This window comes from Monodelphis domestica, chromosome 1, assembly GCF_027887165.1.
Source record: "Monodelphis domestica isolate mMonDom1 chromosome 1, mMonDom1.pri, whole genome shotgun sequence".
Taxonomy (NCBI): domain Eukaryota; kingdom Metazoa; phylum Chordata; class Mammalia; order Didelphimorphia; family Didelphidae; genus Monodelphis; species Monodelphis domestica.
Window position 1 is genome coordinate 474,661,340 of NC_077227.1, and position 20,828 is coordinate 474,682,167.

The 20,828-nt window shown below is 40.1% G+C and overlaps 1 protein-coding gene across 11 annotated transcripts in view; it reads right to left on the reverse strand.

Annotated features, from left to right (window-relative positions):
- Positions 1-20,828, reverse strand: part of KCNT1 (potassium sodium-activated channel subfamily T member 1) — a 247,956-nt gene that overhangs the window by 34,314 nt on the left and 192,814 nt on the right. For 5 of the 11 annotated variants that reach the window (XM_056812719.1, XM_056812721.1, XM_056812717.1 and 2 more), the window contains 3 exons: positions 15,443-15,551; positions 13,240-13,478; positions 7,478-7,694 (listed from right to left, as the gene is read on the reverse strand). In XM_056812719.1, coding sequence (XP_056668697.1) covers positions 7,478-7,694; positions 13,240-13,478; positions 15,443-15,551 — 565 coding nt within the window. Of the gene's footprint in view, positions 1-7,477; positions 7,695-13,239; positions 13,479-14,578; positions 14,729-15,442; positions 15,552-20,828 lie in introns of all 11 variants that reach the window. The other 6 variants (XM_056812710.1, XM_056812714.1, XM_056812713.1 and 3 more) reach the window with 3 other exon arrangements.

Here is a 20,828-nt window from a genome sequence, read left to right on the forward strand (position 1 = left end):
TGATGTTGTCCCTGTACTCAAGGAGAATTGGCTCTAACATATTCATAGATATTTAGAATTTGAGAATTCAAAAGAGACCTTAGAGATTACTTAGTGTAGTTTAGAAGACATGATCCATGAAACAATGAAAGACTATTATAAAGGAGCAGGTCTAGGCTAAGATTATTTTTCAGAAAATGAGTCACATAACCTCTGTGGTCCTCAGTTTCCCCATCTATAAAATTTGTTGGTTGGAGGGAATGGGCTCTAAGATTTCTTCTAGCCCCCAAACTTTTTTTTAAACCCTTATCTTCCATTTTGGAATCAATAATGTGTATTGGCTCCAATGCAGGTGAGTGGTAAGGGCTAGGCAATGGGGGTTAAGTGACTTGCCCAGGGTCACACAGCTGGAAGGTGTCTGAGGTCATATTTGAACTCAGGACCTCCCATCTCTAGGCCTGTCTCTCAATCCACTGAGCTACCCAGCTGCCCAGCTGCCCTCCCGACTCTTATTCTTAAATACTATGGAAAATCTGAGAAGGTAAGAGGTGATTATAGAGTAGGCAGGGAAGGCTTGATACCTTCCCAAGGAATTGAGATGGGCTTTGAAAGAGAGGCATACTTGAGGAAGGGAAGTGGAGAGGACAGGACATTAAAAAAGTGGTATGTCATGTGTGTGCTGGAATAGGGACAAGCAGACCTGGATGTAGCAATGGCTAAATGCTGGAAAGTGCCTGAAAATAAAGCTTTTAGGGACTCCATCCCCTCCCCCTCCCCCCCCCCCCCCCCCAGTGCTGGAAGTCAGGGCAAGAACGAGGACTTGGCTCGTCCAGCACAGTTAAAACAAAAGTGTGGGCCCAAGGAGCCACAAGAGGGCAACCCAGCCTCAAAGAACAGGTTTGGACCCTGGTAGAGACTGCTGGGAAAATCACAGGTTTTATTTTTATTTTTATTTTTATTTTTAAAGAGGCTGCTAAGCTAAGTTTATAAATAGGAGGAGGTGGAAGGAAGCAGAATTCCCCACCTTCCTGGTGTCTGACTCAGTCTAATGGGAACAGGTGAAGAGGAATGTGCTCAGGTGAAGAGAACTCTAGGGGGGACTCTTTCCCATTCTTTTTTTTTTTGTTGAAACTTGACTGGGAGATCAAAGGGAATTGGGAAAGGGATGGAGGGTTGGCAAACCCTTTTTAATCTTTAGAAATGCTGTAGTCAAGGGGAAAGCTAGCTGGATCAGTAGACTGAGAGTCATACCGACAGAGGGGGAGATCCTGGGTTCAAATCTGGCCTCAGATACTTCCTATCTTTGTGACCCTGGGCAAGTCACTTATCCCTCATTGCCTAGCCCTCACCATTCTTCTGCCTTGGAACCACTACACAGTATTAATTCTAAGATAGAAGGTAAGGATTAGAAAAATGTAGTTCAAGAATCTAGTGTAGGAAGGGGCACAGACTTGACTGAACTCAAAAGAAGCCTTTTGAAGGTAGGGACTTTATTTCCCTCATAGCACCAAAGAGATGCATCTGATGCTCAGTGAAGACTGATGGATTTGAATAGAACACAAAGAAAAAAGGATTCTTGTGTATCCATCTAGCTTCCTTTAGGGTATAGCGCGCCTGTCCCATATGTTTTAGGAATCTGGCCCTGGTCACTCAAGTCCACACTGATATCTGAATTTTCTGCAACCCTCTAGTCAACAACAAATACATTTAACTCTACCATCTGTCCCTTTTACTCTTGCCCTTGTTACATTATGGCTCTGTGACTGCCCAGCTGGGAGAGCCATTTTCTCTCCTATGGCCTCAGTTTGCTTCTTTGTCAAATGAGGGGTTTTAACTACATATTCTACTCATCACTACAGCCATAGCAATGGCCATGACTCACATCTTGGTTGTACTTATAAAGTGCTTCCCTTCCCTAAAATATTGTACAGTCAGCTTTACAAATAAAACTATGCCCATTTAAAGAGAGAGTGTGATGAAATGGCTTTTCCAAAGTCATAGAGCTCCAAAGTGTCCTCATGAAAATTTCTGACTCCAGATGGAGAGCTCTAAGGAGACAGAGACTTCTTTATGGGCAGGGATGACATCTCCTCTTTGGTCTGCCTCAGAATTGGTACAAGGCTGTGCACATATCAGGTACTCCATAAATGCTTGTTGATTTTTTAAAAAGCCTCTAACTTCTGTCTTAATAACAATCCTAAAACAGAAGGGCAAGGGCCAGGCAAACAGGATTAAATGACTTGCCCAGGGTTATACAGGTAGGCTCCAGATTCATTCTGATAGTATCTTTTTTACCCTTATAAATTGCCAAGTGTGGCTAATCATCATCTATTTTGACAAGGCTTTGGAGGTTCTTGGTTATGTCTTGAATGAATTCCCTGGAAAGATAGCTGACTTCTCTGTTGTTGCTGCATATTTGCCTTAGTCTTCATCTGTAGGGAGTCACTAATTACCATTACTTTTTTTTTCATCTTCTGTTCTTCTAGACCTATTTATTATTATTAGTATTATTATTGCCACTTAAGAAGTATATTGATTGCTTAATAGATTGAATATTGACAGTCCAACCAAAATTTATTTTTTCTATAAAGCCTTCTAATCAAATTTTATATCATTCAATAGAGTGATTAAATGACCTCTTTTATTATTATTCATTGGAACCTAAACAATACATTCCTCATAATATTTGACTTCTTCAGAAAGAACCGATACCTTCCATCTGAGAATCAATAATAAGTACTGGTTCCAGTACTTATTGGAAGGCAGAAGAGCAGTAAGGGCTAGGCAATGGGGGTTAAGTGGCTTGCCCAGGATCACACAGCTGGGAAGTGTTTGAAGGCAGACTTGATTCCAAGTCCTCCAGACTCCAGACTTGGTGCTATATCTATTGAGCAACCTGACCACCCCATTAAATGATTGTTAATTAAATTGGAATAAATATCACAAAAGTGAAAGTTTATACTCTCTACAAACAGCTGCCAAAATAATCTTTCTTAAGGCTAGATCTGGCCATGTCACTCTCCTACTGAAGAATCTTCAGTGGATCCCTATTGCCTCTGGGATCAAACATAAATTCCTCATTTTGATATGTTGAAAGAGAAAGCTCTTTGGACTACCTTTACAGACTATTTCACTTTACTGTCACAGCAGAAATCCTGACTGAGTTCCAGATGAACTCGATTTGACATGCCCTCTCTCACTTCTGTATCTTTACACAGGCCATCTCATGCCTGGAATGCTCTTTCTCCTTACTTCCATTTAGAAGGGTTAGATTCCTTTAAGACTCAAATCAAGTGTTCTCTCACATATTATTACTATTACTACTACTTTTCCTTCCTTCCTTCCTTCCTTCCTTCCTTCCTTCCTTCCTTCCTTCCTTCCTTCCTTCCTTCCTTCCTTCCTTCCTTCCTTCCTTCCTTCCTTCCTTCCTTCCTTCCTTCCTTCCTTCCTTCCTTCCTTCCTTCCCTCCCTCCCTTCTTCCTTCCTTCCTTCCCTCCCTCCCTTCTTTCTTCTTTCTTTCTTTCTTTCTTTCTTTCTTTCTTTCTTTCTTTCTTTCTTTCTTTCTTTCTTTCTTTCTTTCTTTCTTTCTTTCTTTCTTTCTTTCTTTCTTTCTTTCTTTCTTTCTTTCTTTCTTTCTTTCTTTCTTTCTTTCTTTCTTTCTTTCTTTCTTTCTTTCTTTCTTCTCCCTTTCTCTCTCTTTCATTTCTTCTTCTTCTTCTTCTTCTTCTTCTTCTTCTTCTTCTTCTTCTTCTTCTTCTTCTTCTTCTTCTTCTTCTTCTTCTTCTTCTGCTTCTGCTTCCTCCTTTGTTTGTTGATTTGACATTTCCTTCTCTAGCTCATTTGACAGATGAGGAAACTGAGGCAAACAGGGTGAAGTGATTTACCCAGGATCAACCAGCTAATAAGTATCTGAGATTGGGTGTGAACTCAGGTCCTCCTGATTCCAGACCCATTGCTCTAGCCACTGTACCATCTAGCTGCCACTACTAATAATAGGTAAGTTATAAAGCTTGCTATGTGCCAGGCATGATACTAACTGCTTTTTCATTTGATCCTCATAACAACCTTGTAGGTAGGTGCCATTATTTATTTATTATTTATTTTAGTTTATTTTTATTTATATATTATTATATATTCATATGTTATGTAAATATATTTATATATATATTTATTTAATTTATTATTATTATTATCCCCATTTTTAAGAATAGAAAACTCAGGCAAACAGAGATTAAGTGACCTGCCCAGAGTTGCACTGCTAGTAAGTATCTGAGGCAAAATTTGTACTCAGATCTTTCTAACTCCAGACTCAATACTATCCACTGTGCATTCTTGATGTCTACAGGAAGACTTAATCTCCTTACTTGTTTTTTTCAATTCAATTTAATAAACATTTGTTAAGCACCTACTGAGTGCCAGGTGCCATACTAATCAGGGGGGATAAAAAAAAGAAACAAAAGACAGTCGCTTCCCTTAAAGAGCTTATAGTTTTATGCTTCTCTCTTTCCTCACTTTACCTTGTATTTACTCATCTGTGTAAATGCTTTCTCCCTGCAGTAGAATGTAAACTATTTGAAGCTTGGAACTGTTTTTAATTTTCTTGTGTTTCCGGGACCTAGCCCAGTACCTGAAATATGTAGGCACTTGTTAAATGTTTGTCGCATTGAATTAAAACCTTGAATTAAATTTAATAAAGGATATACACAGGCCATCTCTGTCATGTGGTCCCTCCACCATCTCTCCTTCCTGTGACCACTCCTAAGGCAGGACTCCATCTTCATTGCTGTTTCATCTGTAGTTGCTGGTTAATTAAACAACCTGGCCAGTTTGTCCAGATTTTTAGTGTGATGGAAGAAAATGGCTAATAGTCACAAACATGTCCCAACTAATAGCAGTTACTTCTCCAGGAGAAAAAAAGATCAAATTCATGAGTAAAGGTCTGAAATACATTTTTACTGTGAAGGCCAATTGTTAGTTTCAAGGAAGAACACCAATGGTGTGCCCATGAGTCAATGAAGAGTGTTTTCTTTTTTTAACATTTTGCATTTCATAGCAGGAATCTTGACTGAGCCAATAGTTTCCTTTTGCTTATTATTGTAATCAAAACACAGCCTCAGACATACTAACAAATGATAATTTTTCATCATAAAGAGAAGTGTAAACATGGCCTTATCCTTCCTTCTCTTCCTGCATGATGAATTTGCTAACTCTATTCCCTCCTGTGAACATTAGCTAGTACTTTGCCATTAGCAAAATGGACACATGATTGGGGAACTCTTAAATGTATTTTATTTTCTGTTAGGGATATAATCTTAAAAAAGAGAAATAACAGTGGATCTAGAGTCAGAAAAATTGGGATAGAATCATGGTTCTGCTCTTTCCTGCCTGTGTAATGTTGAGAAAAACAATTCCATTCTTATGTCTCAGTTTCCATAGCTGTGGAATGAGAGGGGTGGATGAGTTGGTCCTTATGGTTCCTTCCAGTCCTCAAATCTGGTGATCCTAAATAGTGAGTCATTTCTTCTGAAGCATAGGGTGGTGCCAAGTCTTCTAGGATTGGAATCAGGGGCTCTGAGTTTGAGTCTTGGCTCTGCTGTTCGCCCTGTGGATTTGGCAAATCATTTTATTCCTCCAGTTACCATTTTTATGTTTCCAGTCAGCACTGGACTTTGAGTCAAATGAATTCATAAGTATGAGCATACTTAGTGAAATATAAATCCCTATTTAGATTTAAGAGATTATGATTATCATTTATCTTAAAGGAAAGAATAGCTTGAGACACAAAATGTTCCTACTTTAACAAATATGAAAGGAAAATAACCAGTTACCTAGAAAAAAACCCCTTAAACTAGGACTATATAGCCAAGGTCAGTCACACATGGGGCTCACAATACTCTCCAGTACCACAGAACCAGATGAAAAAGTTACTGGGAAATATTTACCAACATAAATAAAAATATGATAGAACACAGATAATGCTGATATGTGTTTTTCTAAGTCAATATTTGGGATTCTTATGTGTAGATTATTGATCCTGTTTCTTTTTTGAGTTTGATACTACTGGTATAGTAGATCTTGAGAGTCAGTCTTAAATCCAGGATGATTTGAATTCCTGTCCACTATCTGATACTTAATGGCTGTGTAACCCTGGACAAATCATTGACCTACCCTTCCATGGCTCTAGGTGACTCTCTAAGACTATGAACTTCAGGGTAGAAGGAGTTTCTTCACTCAGGAGTGCCCTAAACCAATAAAATCACAGGTCAAGACCTATACCCTATATCCCATAATTTTTGTTAAATCATTAGCAATCTTCTTAGAATAAAAACCAAGACTAGGACTATTCTCTGGAATGATAGTTTATCTAGAGTAGCCTATCTAGAACCCTAGCTCCCTACTTAGAACAAGATGAATTTATCTGCAATAGTTAACCATTCATTCATGCTGGTGTCTCCTTAATGGAACATGCAAGGATGGATGTATGCATGGAAAAAGTGATGAATTTTGAACCAGAGAAACTTGGGTTTAAATCATAACTCTGTTATCACTGTCTGGATGGTTTTGAGAAAATCATTTCTCCTCCGTGGGCCTTAGTTTCATCCTCTATGAAATGAGGGGGTTGGATAGATGGTCCCTAAAGTCTCTTCCAGGGCAACTAGATGGAACAATGGATAGAGTGCTGGACCTGGAGTCAGGAAGACTCATATTTGTGAGTTCAAATCTGGCCTCAGACACTTGCTGTGTGATCCTGGCAAGATGCTTGACCCTGTGTGCCTCAGTTTTATAATCTGTCAAATGAGTTGGAGAAGCAAATAGCAAACTACTCCAATATCTTTGCCAAGAAAACCCCAGAAGATATGGCAAAGAGTCAGACACTACTGAAATGACTCAACAACAACGAAGTCTCTTCTAGCTTTAAATTCTATGTACCATTTTTACTCAGCATTTGTCACAACCATTGAATCACTCCTTCTCCATTATTGCCCTTGGAATGAAGAATTTTTTTCCTCTAAGATAAACTGCAACACAACAGAAACCTGCCTTGTAGTCAGCCTCAAAATCTTAATGCCTCTTTGGTGGCTCAGATATTTTATGTTTTTCCCAATACCTCATCTCAATTTTTCACCTGCTGCCCCACCCCACCAATTTTAAACTTATATTGCCCATGATAGTATTTCTTCTTTGCCTACACTTTTCATGACTCAAAGATGCTTTAAAAAAGATACTTAGTACTTCTTAAATAAGTTTAAGATTAATTTGGAGGAAAAAAATCCATAATTAACAATTAACCCATTTTTCTTCTTTATTCCCATTGGGGGATGAGTGGGACTTTCATTAGTAGCTGTGTATTTACAGCACCAATAATGGAGGCAGCTCAATTAATGACATGACACAGAGCTTAATGGAAAGCCTAGTTAATTACAGGGAGAGCTTTGGATGTAGATAGAACCCCAGTGGGTGGCCAAAAGGAGTGCCCTGGGGTAAATGCCACACTTACTCTACCATGGTGAGTCCCTCATCATCAGATGGCGTCATTTCATCCTCTGACTGGTCACTGAGGAGGTCACAGGGGAGGAGGGAAGAGCTGTCTGCCAGCTCCAGGACTGGGGCAATGCTGGGCCTACGGCTGCTCGAGCCATTTTCTGTGGGCAGTGTGAGTTTGCTACTATTTGTGGGCCGACAATCAGTGCTCTGCAAATCCATGGCTACTGTACCTGGAAAGAAGTAGAAAAAAACTAACCCACTGACCATTGCATGTTCCATCAGGCGTTTCCTTGTTGACCTCCCAACCCCTTTCACCCAAGTACCAACACTCCAGATAATTTACACAGATTCTGCTCGTTGGGGGACGTGACTATTCTAGGACTCCTCACCCACTTCACTCTTCCCAGACTTCATTTACCAGAACAAAAAGATCCATTTACTGGCTGCACACTGGCCTACTGATTGAATCCTAATGAGGATCTGGGAATTTCCCAGAAAGCAGAAAGAAGAGTTTTTTCCTTCTTTTACTGTAAATTTCCTAGATTATCACTGTAACATTCTTGGCTGGACCAAAATTTAGTGAGTGTTTGATGTGCCTTAGATCCCAGTAATGGGGACCAAGCTATTGAAATATGGAAAGGACCTCATTACAAAATCCTTTACCTAGTATTGTGGGGAAGTAACCATAAATGATGGGTATGGGAGGCAAGCTTGGGATACTCACAACCACATTCAGGATTCTTTGTTACCATGGAGTCAATGAGAGTATTTTACCCAGAGTTCATTGCCTTTAGGTAAAGAATCTGTCGGAACCCATAATAATTATCATTTCTTCTTTCTTTCACCCCCTAGGTGGCAGTCTGGGGTCGGGATAGTTCCCCCAAGTCAGATTGACAGATTCCATCTAATTGTTGCCTTTTAACCTTCCCCGTTAGCCCATTGGCAACAGTGGATTTATCTAATTCCCAAAGCCAGGACTCAGAGCTTTATGGCTATTCCTCCCTCTCCAATATATTTAGGAAGGTGAGATCAGGTGACAAGAAATATCACCTCTCTGAATGAGCCTCAGTGTGTGCGGCCATAGGATGAGGAACCTAAATTCACTGATCTCTTTTCTAGTTCTAAGTCTTGCAGTTCTATAATGGGCTTCCTGGGGGAGAGGAGATGGGCATAAAAGGGAAGAACCACAAGTCACACGCCATTGCCTTCTGATGGCAGGGAGGGAATAACTGTGGAAGGTCTATGAGCCTCAGGTCTTCAGTCTGCTGGTAGAAATACCACTATAAGTTGCTGCCTAGGCCCCCTAGCATGGGAGGGAAGGGAGATAGCACAGAGTGGGAGGTGACTGTTCCAACTCAATTTATCCTAGGAATGACTTGTACTTTACCCAGCCAGCCAGCCAGCCAGCCAGCCAGCTTCTCAGTGGTCAATCCCAAGGTTGTATCCAGTCTGCCCAGAAATCAGCTGGTCTGGTACTGCTGGCCAGTGTTGCCATGGAAGAGTCTGTCCCTTTCTGACTGATGCACTTCTGTTTCTTGGAAGCCAATTTGGGAAGCTCCCTGATGGGAAGCATAATTGGGCATAATGCATACCTAATTTGAGTAGAACATGAGCAGCTGCTCCTCTCCTGCCCCTGATCCATGGGTTGATGGCTCCAGGCCATATTGGTAAACACTTAGTGTTAGTTGGGGGGGGGGGGAGGGTGGTGAGATTCCGAGTATGGACCCAGGTTTGAACCAGGGGAGGTACACAGAGGCCATCAAGAAATTCTGTCTCAGTGTTCTTTCAGGTATCAGGGAAAGAAGGAGGTGAAACACTTCTAGAGTATCTATCACCAGACTTATTTTTGTCCAACAAGGCTTTCACCTGGTTACTCCACTATTCAAAGGTCTTCACAGGCTTTTAATTATCTACAGGAGAATCTATGTGGTGAAGTAGGAAGAGCACTGGACCTGATTTTCTTCTATCATTACTGGCACCAACTTGCAGTGTGACCTTGAGCAAGTAGCTTTCCATTTCTGCTCTATAATTTCTTTATTTGTAAAATGAGAAGGTTGGATTATATGGTTTCTCATGACCCTTTCAGATCTGACTTTAGGTCATATTAAGGTCTTCTTGGAAGCAGTTTGGTTTGTAAGAGATTGGGCAACAAAGCCAGTGGTTAAGATGATATTTTTGTATGATCTATATATAGCATTCAATGATCTTTAGCCTTTCTTCTGTTATAGAAGGGCAAGAATTGGCTGGTATTCTCCTAATTAATGATAATGTGGTACATGGAGAAGAATCCAAAATCCATGTTTTGCCACCTAAGAGCTATGTGACCAAGAGAAGTAATTTCCTTTCCAAATCTGAGTTTCCTTTGAAATGGTATATATGTGGGTATGCTTAATCATGTGCTTGCACATGAGAGGATTTCTAGAATCCTTTAAGTTCTCACTTTTATTTCAATGACTCTGAACAACCATTTAGTTTGAAGCTAAAAAAAAAAAGCTATATCCAAGTTCCTCCATTTTTTAACTCATTGAAAAATTATGGATGATTTTTTTTTTAACAGACTCCAATTTGCAGATTGGGCCCAGATTTACTCACTGTCAAAACCAAATTCACCAGGCAGCTTCAACATTGTTTTTACTGTGCATGAAATGATTGCTTTGCTACACACTGAGAATTGTTAAGTTTAAAATACGGAGGCATGAACCACTGGAAAATCCTGGCACTAGAAGTAAGAATTGCACACCCCAGGAGTGAGAGTGAATCCCAGTTTACAAGGTCTCTGGGAAACCATAGCTTAGGAATTGCAAGACACGTAGCCTGCTCCCTAGCATGAGAAAAACAAATATTGTATGTTCTTCCAAGAAAGAGTTCTATGAAAAGAACATACAGTATTCTTTACACAGCTGGGTCATATGTTGACATGTTGAATTGACATGTTAAATGACCACCTACAGCAAACTGTTCAAAGCCACCTAAGTAATCTAAATCCATTGTTTCCATCCTGTTAATCACTGACTTCCATTGTGAGTGATCTAATCAATTTGCCTGGCCCAAACAATCTTTAAATAGCTACTGGAAATCAATAAACTTTTTCACTGGTCATTGAGAGGTTCTGCGTGTCTGTCTATCAGTTTAGCCCTCTTGTAATCCCAGAACCATTTTTCTCATCCTGGTTCATTAACCCACAAGTAATTTGTCAGATCTTGACAAAGAATAATTCCTCATGGCAACTATTCTCTGAAGCATGGGTGCTCTTCCCAATCACTAAGTTTTTTTCCTCTGGGATGCAACTTGATGGTTTTTAGTGGGGTTCTCTCTGTTCTTCATTGAGTATACGTGGTGAGTCACAACTATCTCCAAAGGACAACGTATCCTCTGATCTTAGATGGCTGGCTGCCTGCCTGCAGGAAGGACCAATATAGTCCACCTGGGTTGAATTCAGACCCCTCAAGATAATACTTGTTTTTCTTTCAATACTGAAAACACTTATGGTCTTGGAGTCTAGAAAGTTTGAGTTTAATTCTGCCCCAGACACCTAAGATTCTGAACAAGTCATTCAACCTCTGTTGGCCTCACATGATTTACAGATGAGCATCTGTAAAATGAGGACAATAATAGTATCTATCTCACAGGGTGACTGGAAGAATCTAATGGGATATGTAAAAGTGCTTTGCAAATCCTAAAGGACAATATAAATGTTAGCTATTATAAATAATATAAGTAATAATATTTGCTCCAGTGCAAGATACAGATTGTGACCCCTATCCTGCTTAATAGGGCTTCAGGAATTGCTAGGACCAAAGAACTGGCCAATCTGCTCTAAACTTAGCCAGATTGTCCTTAGATGACAGCTACACAGTCCTCTCATTAGGCACTATATGAAGCCTGTTCAGGTTGGTATATCCTTTCAGAGTTGAATTCCCATAGAACAGAAGAGTCTTCCACCCCTTGATGCAATATCAGAATAGGACCTTAGTGGAGATCCCAGAACAAAAAGGACAGCAACAGTTAACATTCATTGTAATTTAACGTTGCCAGGGTTCTTGATTAATAATGCCTCTACAGAGTAACTAGAGTAAGTATTACCATCACCCCCATTCTACAGATGAGAAAATTGAGGCTTAGAGAAAGGGGAAGTGGTTTGTCTATAGCCACACAAAATATGAAAGGTCAGGGCCAAATCTAAAGATTCCACACTCTGAGTCTCATGTGCTTTCCACTTGACAAAATCAACAGTGAATAAAATCCAAAGGACAAAAAACCTATAATGAACTATGTTGGAACTCTGTGGGCCAGGGAAGAGACCTCAAAAGGATGACCTGGAACATTCCTATTCTGCTCTAACCATGCTACCAAATCTAGGATTTAACCAAACTTATTTGGAGCTTCTTAATACTCATAGTCTGAGAAAGTCCCTCTAAGTATTATTCCTTATGGCTCCAAGCTCCAAGGCTTCCCATTTGCTCCAGTTTTGGAAGTTAGGACTTGGAGGATTAAACAAATTTTCTTCTCTGTTCTCTATATGATGTAAGACTACTAGAAACTATAAGCTTAAAAAGACTGGAGTTCCTTCAAGAGAATCTCAGAGACAAGCCTATTATCTCCTTTTTAAGATGAAGAAACAGAATAAAAAAGGCAAGTAATTTGGCCAAAGTCATATAGTCTGACAAATCAAGCCAAACCTAGAACCTAATTTTTCCACATCCTAGTGCCCTTTACTCTTTTATAGATATCATTTTGGCCCTCTCAACTTACATCTCTACAAACTTTATCTAGTTCCTCTGCCCTTGTATGGCCAGCTTTCCCTAGATCTTGAGATCACATTATTTGTCCCTTTCTGGACATTTCTCTACCATGGTTTGTCTGCCCTAAATCATGGTGGCCAAATGTGCCCGTGATTCTGTTGGGAGGCCTGTTTGGTAGAATGGAAGGAAGTTGTTTTCTGAGTGGTGGTTGGCATCATGAAAACCTTTGAGGGACTGGATGGCACATTCATAGATACCCATGAAACAAAGGCATTACAAGTTGAAAAGAAATTGAATCCAGTTATTTTCAGCTCATAGTCAAAGCATAGAATTGGTAAATGAAGTCTTTGATGCCCTCTCACTGCAATTTTAGTGCTCTCCTCTCTTTCCAAGAACCCTTGCCCTGTCTTCTCAATGCCCTCAACCATTGTCTGCCCTCTCCAGCAAGAACTCCTGCTCCAGATGTCCCCCATCCCCCCATTCACCCATCCAAACTTACCTATTGTGGGTTTCCTCTTGTAGAAAGCTGCACTTAGGTAGAAACAATCTTTCTACTAATTCATGCCAATGGCTGCTAATAGCTCATAGCAACTTGTGATATAAGTAGTACAATCATTATTATCACTTTTATAGATGAGGAAATGGGCTCAAGAGGTGTGGAGGTGAAGGGACTTGTTCAAAGTCATATAGCTGTGGACTTCTGATTCCAAGTATAATAGTTTTTCCATTGCACTAAGTTATAGGAATTGCCCTCATTAGTCACACAAAATCATTGTGTGAAATTTGACACAAATATTTGCATTTTAACAAGGGATTGTATATGCCTCAACTCAAAGGAATAAATCCTTAATAGTGAAGTTTCAGACACTGGGAGAATGGTAGGAGAACAATTTGGGAACCTGGGGGTCTTCTCAATGCTCTGTACCTCACATCATGCATGTGATCACCTATTTTGCCCAATTTAGGGTCAGTCTTTCCCCCCCTCCCCCCATAACTTCAGGGAAATCCTTCTGGGATTGGGGAGTCCCCTCACCCATGGAAGCAATGATGCTATGGACTGGCAGTCTTGAGGGTCCATCATAGAGGCCTCGCCCTGGGAAACCCTGCCTCTTCTGTTTTTCTTCCTGTTTGAAGATGAAGGCTGAGTTCTCCTCCTTGGTGATGTTGATATAGAAGCAGGTATCAGAAGCAGCCATGATGTGCCGTGGGCCTGGGTTCAGTAAGATGCTTTTATTTTCCTCCCGTTTCAGCCCAATCAGGCACACACCATATCTAGGGCAGACACAATAGTAGGCATTCAAGGCCAATCTTATAAAGGGGGCACTTACTTTCCCATATCCACCCTCCTCCCCACTGCAGGGCTCAAAATGCTACTTGAAAACTCAATCTCTGTCATTCATTCTCCTAAGCAAGGGACAGACAAAAGACCTTAGGGAGCTTTTCTTTCTTTCTGAGATTCTCATTTAAAGGAAAACAGTTCTTTTCATTATGCTTTATGCCCTTGAGTCCCTCATGATTTTTCTAGTCAAGGCTGAAAGGACTAGATTTTCCAGATAATAATAGAAATTATAACAAAGCAATGATAATGATAAGAGCAGAAGCTTACATCCATATAGTGCTTTAAGGTTTATAAATGTCAGTGCTGGGATTCAACCCTGGGCATCTGGACTCTAAGGTAAAGGCTCTTTCCTTTCCATCTTTCTGATGGGAGAAGATCCCCAGAGTTTGAAGTGGATGCAAAAATGTAACATATAGTAGATCGAACAGGGGATTGTGGTCAGAAGGTCAAAGTTCTGGTTTTGGCTCTGCCATTAAATTCTCATTTGACCTTGGCAAAGCTATTTCTTTTCTAAAGGCTTCAGTTTTCTCCTGTGAAGATGAGGTTGGACAAGAATAACCCTTACAGTGCCTTCCATTTATGACATTCTAAGATTCCAGGATCCAAAATACCAGGGCAAGAATTTTGTCAGGAGACCTGGGTTCCACAAGTCACTTAACCTACTGGGCCTCAGTTTCTTTACCTTTAAAACAAAGTGGTTGGACTAGATAACCTCTAAAATTTCTTTCACTATGATCCTATGATTCCATGGCCTGGACTTTGCTCTCATTCCCCTCTCCCTCTCCAATTGTTTCAGAGTGTGGAAAGTGAAGGGATGTGTAAGAAAAAAAGCAAGGAGGGAAAGAAGGAGAAGGCATTTGGTCTATGAAAAAGGATAGATATCCTTTCTACTCTAACACAAACATACACACACACAACCATGAAACTCCTGTGAAGCACTGCCCCCTGCCTGAGCCCCTTGGAGCTGGTGGCTACTTCCATTTATTCCCTTTCTTACCCCCCAACCCCCAGGGGACCCTGCCTCTCCTCTCACTTTTTGTGGGCGTGGAAGGCTGCATAGGTGAAGCTCTTGCCCTCATACTCCATGAAGAACTTGCTGTCTCCCATTCGGATGTGATAAACTTCATTCCCTGAGCATCGGCCGTACATCCGCTGCCATTGCTCTGGTGAATCCTGACCTTCCCTACAGACAAAGCCAGACACCACGCCTGCCCATTAAAGCTGTCCCATCATGCTTGGGACAGGAGGGGGAGGTGCATGGGAGAGGGACACACAGGCAAGGACCACCATACATGGGAGTCAGGAATAGGGGTACATTCCATTTGGGCATGAACCCACATCTCTGGGACAGACCTTACTCCATGCATGACATGATTTGAGTTGTGCTGGTGAAGCCTTCCTACTCCCAGATAACTCTCTACTCTTATTGCTTCATTTACACCATTGGATGGAGGATCATTTTCTTTGTCAAGCCAGACTGAAGAGGCCTCATCTCATTAGTGAGTCTTCATAGGTTGCCCCACCAGTCCCCCAACTCCTCAGTCATTTTAGTTGACCAGAGATAAACATGTGTTCTTGATATATTTTTTTAATCCCTTACCTTCTGTCTTGGAATCAATACTGTATATTGGTTCTAAGGCAGAAGAGTGGTAAGGGCTAGGCAATGGGGTTAAGTGACTTGCCCAGGTCACACAGCTAGGAAGAGTTTGAGGCCAGATTTGAACCTAGGACCTCCCATCTCTAGGCCTGACTCTCAATCCATTGAACCACCCAGCTGCCCCCATTGATATTTTTATTTTTTATGGAGGTCACATTCCTTGGGAATAGCCCTACAAACACCCTCCTAGGAGAAAACTTCCTGATGAAGGTTGAACTGGAGGCAAATCTGGATACTCACTGTCCCCGGGATGTGTGGACCAGCAGGGTGATGAGCGTGGAGGTGGCTGGGCAGATGCAATTTAAGGCCAGCATGGCATATTTACATTCTTCTTCACACACCACGTGGTCTGTGTCAGAGAAGGGGGGGAAATGGTCAGCAGAAAAGGCCTTGCCCCTCCTGCTGAGAGTGGCATCTCATCTAGGCATTGAATCTTGGAGTCCTAACAGGTCATCTTGTCCCCTCTCCCACCCACTGCAGGAAACCTTCTCCGACACATGACCATTGGGCTATATCTACGGTATCTTTCAACATCTAGAGATGGCTGTATCTACCGGATCTTGGACAGATGGTTATCTAACTAACACACAGACCTCCAGGGATAGGGAGATACCCATATTCCAAGAGACAACCCATACTTGTCTTCTACTATACCTTCCTTCTAATTGCCCTTTGCTTTTTGCCACTGCAACCTTCACACCTCCAAACTCCGACTTCTTTCCTCTTATAGAGAATCAATTGAGTGGACCAAAACCTTCCCTTGGAATAGTGCTGTCTGGGTCTAGCCATTTTTGACTTGACTATTTCCTACAAAGGGAAGCTCTCTAGAAATGGCTTGTATATAGAAATAAGAGGACACAGAGTCTAATTCTCTTATTTTGCAGACAAGGAAATCAAGGCATTGAGAGGTTCCATGACTTGCAGAGAATCACATAACTATTCATTGTCCGAGGCAAAATTTGAATCTAGGTCTTCCTCACTGCCTACTCAGTGCTTTTTTCTTCTGAGAGACCAGGGTAGGTGTGCGATTAATTGAAAAACAGATTTTTACTTTTAATCTTCTGGGCCAAAGCTTTCAGCAGCTCTAAAGTACCCTCAGAAGACTTGTGGGAACATGTCTAGTTTTCACAATAATAAGTTCATATTGGCAAGCCACTTAAGCTCTGTGCTTCAACCTTCCTGGTCTGCAAAATGAGGGGGTTGGATTACACACTCTTTAAGGCTCTTTCCAGTTTTAATATTCTAAGAAATTCTATGATTTTATTATACAAATTAGCATATTGTGGGTGAAGGAGGGGAGAGGAGGGGGAGGCAGACTCTCCTGAACCACCTGCACTATGGGGAAGATGAGCAATTTTAACACTTCCTCAAGAAAGCATTTTGAGTTGGAATTACTAAATAAAATGCCTTGGTACGGGGCACAACTAATTCTATTCTCTGAGCTTCAGTTTTCCTGGCCACAAAATAAGGGAGTTGGAGCTAGATGCTCTTTAAAGTCCTTCTTAGCCTTAACATTCTATAGCTAACATCCCTTCCAGGAGTGACATTTTATGTCCTGTAATTCTAAGATACTTTAATGGTATGGTTCTAGGAATATAAGATAACAACTACTAGCCAGTTCTGTTATCTCTTTGCCACCTGACTTGAGTCCTCTTAGCAATATGCAGTTGACTAAAGTTGACTAAATATATAGATTTGTATACCTATAATTGCACATTTCCCTTTAGGATATAGAAATCTTAGAACAATTGCTGTGTGCTTAGTAAAAATCTCAAAATAGTAATACATCCCCTCAAGGACTTCACATAGCACCTGTCCTTTCTAATGCACTTATCATGTAGTAAATACATTATTGCTATTTGTACATGTCTTCTGCCCTTACTAGACTAATTAGCTCCTTTAGGGAGGGAAACTATGTCCAATATAAACTTCCTCATCTTTCTTGGTACCAGGCTTAAGACCCTAAACAAAATGGACATTAATAAGAAAGTTGAATGAAATGGTGGTGAGCCTGGTTCATTTTTATTCAGCACAACCAGTAACCCTTCCTAATATCACTTCCTAACATAACTGAGTTGTATGATCAGACACGGGTTCTATTTGCAGCTCTACAATCAATTCATATTTTACTTCACCATTGCTCAGTTCCTTTCTGACACTTATATGAACTGATGAAAAATGAAGCAAGAAGAATCAGGAAAGTAGTATATCCATTAACCAATCCAATCAAATAAGTATTTATTAAGAACTTACTACATTGGTTATCAACATAAAGGAAAACAACAACAAAACCTCAATTTGAATGGTGTATAATTAGAGTAGTCAAGTTTAACCTTGGACCAATATTGAGAAAATGCACCTCCTTCTCTTTCTTGATGCCCTGGCTATGGGTATGGAATATTTTGTACACTGCCTGACACAACTGATGTATTGGTTTGTTTTTATGCATTACTTCTTTTTTCTTTGTTGGAAGAGATGGTTTTTCAGGTAGAGAACAAAGACAGAAATTCAGAGTTGGAAGCAATATAAAAACAAAATTCATCAATAAATATTTTTAAAATGAGAAATATTCATCTGAATTTCAGTATAATCTCTTTTTGTTTTTGATCCTTATTGATGTCTTGTTTTTAGATAACTTTCACTTCCAGATAGGTCCCTCATCTTCATGCTTAGAGTTATCCCTTGTAACAAAAATAGAAAAAGAAAGGAAAAAACCAGTTTGGCAAAACCAATCAATACTTCTATCAAGTTCATAGCTTCCCATCTCTTCAAAGAAATAAAGAAATATTTTCTCCTTTCTTCTTTGGGAGCAGGATTGATCATTATTACAGAGTTGAGTTGTTGTTTCTATTTACATTATTGAAGTCACTGTGTTTATTGTTTCCCTGTTTCTGCTTACTTTAATTTGCATCAATCAATATAAACCTTCCCATACCCATCTGAAGTCTTTCTTTTCCTCATTTCTTACAGTAATGAGATGGTAATACTCTATCTCATTCATGTATCACTATTTGTTTAGCCATTCCACAGTTGATGGGCATTTACTTTAGGGAAAATCTCTTTTCAAAAGACAAGACTGGTATTCTCCTTTCTTTTTCCAGGACCTCACTGTAGCTTTCACTAGTCAGTAAGGAGTCCCTAAAGTGCTACTCACTAGAGGACGAAAATATCTACACAGAGTATCTATCTTCTCACACCTGGAAATTGCAGGACATGGAGCCCCAAGACCAGCACTATAGAGAGACTCCAACATAAAAGAACATTTCTAAAGTACTTCCAAGTATACAAAGTGCTTCACTCAACAATCCCTCAGGTGAGAGGTAGTATAAGTATTCTTTCTCCCATTTTATTGATGAGATATCCAAGGATCAGAGAGGATAAACAATTTTCTCAGGATAACACATATAAGTATTGGAGCTGGGATTTGAAACTTGTTGACCTTTATTTAGTCCAGAACTCCTTTCTCACTACATCATACTGAAAATCAGAGTCCATTATAGCCCTTCCTAACTTTCTAGTCTTCTTACATCTTATTCCCCAATACGTACTCTTTGATTAGATCTTTCACAAACAAGACAATCCATCTCTTGCTTTGGCTGTCCCCAATGCCTGGAATGCTCTCCCTAATTCCACTTACTCATTTTGGCAGCTTCTTTTAAGATACAAAAATCACATCTTTTATGATAGGAAGCCTTTCCCAATCTCCCTTGCTTCTAGTGCCTTTCCTTTGTTAATTATTTTGTATTTATCTTGTATGAAGTTTGTTTGTATATATTTGCTCACATGTTGTCTGCCCCATTAGATTGCAAACTTCTTGAAGGCAGGAACCATTTTTTTGCCTCTTTTTGTATCTGCACTGCTTAGCACAGAATATGGCACATAGTAGGCATTTAATAAGTGTTTACTGATTGATTGAGTAGAGGTCATCTTGCCCAACCTGTATTTGAACCTAACATTCCTGACAACATCAGCCTTTACTAAAGGGCTCCAGAATTAATCATAGTTCTCTAGAGTCTGACCAAGGTTAGAGTATAACAGGGTTATCACCATTTTGAGGAGATAGCAAGTCGGACAGAGAGAAATGCTGAACTTGTAGTCAAGAAACCCAGGATTCTCTTTCTGCCTCTGACATGGTCTAGCCACAAGACTCGGCACAAGGCCTTTCTTTAATTTAATTTAATTTAATTTAGGTTTCTATTTACTTAGCTATAAAATGGCATAATAGTTTTAGTGCCTACATTTCTGAAATATTGTGAGACATAAATGAGATGATGTATGTAAAACACTTAGTGAACTCTAAAGCACTATATGCAAAACAGTAATTGTGTTGTTATTCTTGATGCTAACTAGCCCTCTATCAATATAGTCCAAGATGACATTTCTCCAGTAGAGTCATCCTCTGAAGAATGATTAAAAAAGATTGCATATATGAAATCTTTTTAAGCCCTAAAGAACTCTATAAACACTATCATCATCATCACCAATATGGCATGGAAGTGACCTGGGTAACTGAAGGATATATCAGCAGAGGGCAAGCTTTGCTATGTTCTTCCAAACTGGAAAGACTTTGCATACAAGCCCAGGGATAGACTTGTATGACTTTCTTATGTAGTTCAAATGTCACCTTTTGCAGAGGTTATTTCCCCAGCTGTCTCTCCAGCTACTAGTGACTTCTTCTCTAAGGTTATCTTATTTCTATACTGTATGTATTTTGTATGTGTCTAGCTGTATTTATCTTGTCTAGATTATGATGTAGTCTCCTTGAAGGGAGGAGTCCATGTGTTTCCCTTGCTTTGTTATCCCCAGCACTTAATATAGTGCTTGGCGCATGGCAAGCACTTAATACTTGTTAGTAAATTGGCTTGGGTTATGTGCAAAGGGACCCATTTCCAGGTTGGCTGAAGAATGATGGATTTGTCATAGTCACAGTCATGGCCATTCCCTAAGAATTCCTACTCAAGTTGTAAAGGGACAGTAATCTGTGATAGTGATGGAAGGGTTGCTGATTCTGTCTCTGCTAAAATATTGAGAATCTTATTAGCTCTTTTGACTGTTAGGTCAGACTATTGATTCCTACTGACCATATAATCCACTGAACTACCCAGGAATTTATTTCCTCACATGAATCTTCCCCAATCTATCCTTACTCACTTGATTGATTAAAACACCAATTCAAGAGTTGCACAATGAATTCTGTCTTTCAAAAATCCTCCTTCTGTGATCTTTTGTGAATCTTACAACAACCCTTTCAGGTGGGAAGAGCCAAAGTATAGTAGTCCTAGCTTTACAGAGAAGGAAACCGAGGCCCAGAGAGTAGAAGTGACTTACCCAAAGTCACATGACAAGTTCATAGGAAAGCTTGGGCTAGACCTTTGGTCTTCTGAGTCCCAACCTAACTTTCCCCCTTTCCATGGCACTGTTCTGTTTAATGACACCTCTTTCTTAATATGAATGTCCCATGACATTCATGGGACACACATGAATAATCTTGTGTGAAGCTTGTTCGTACATAGTTATTCGTTTCCTCTCCCATTAGACTGTGAATTCCTTGAAAGTAGCAATTATCTTGTTTAACAGAGTGCCTAGCACAGGTGCTTCATTTCATTTATTGAATGACTGTCCCATT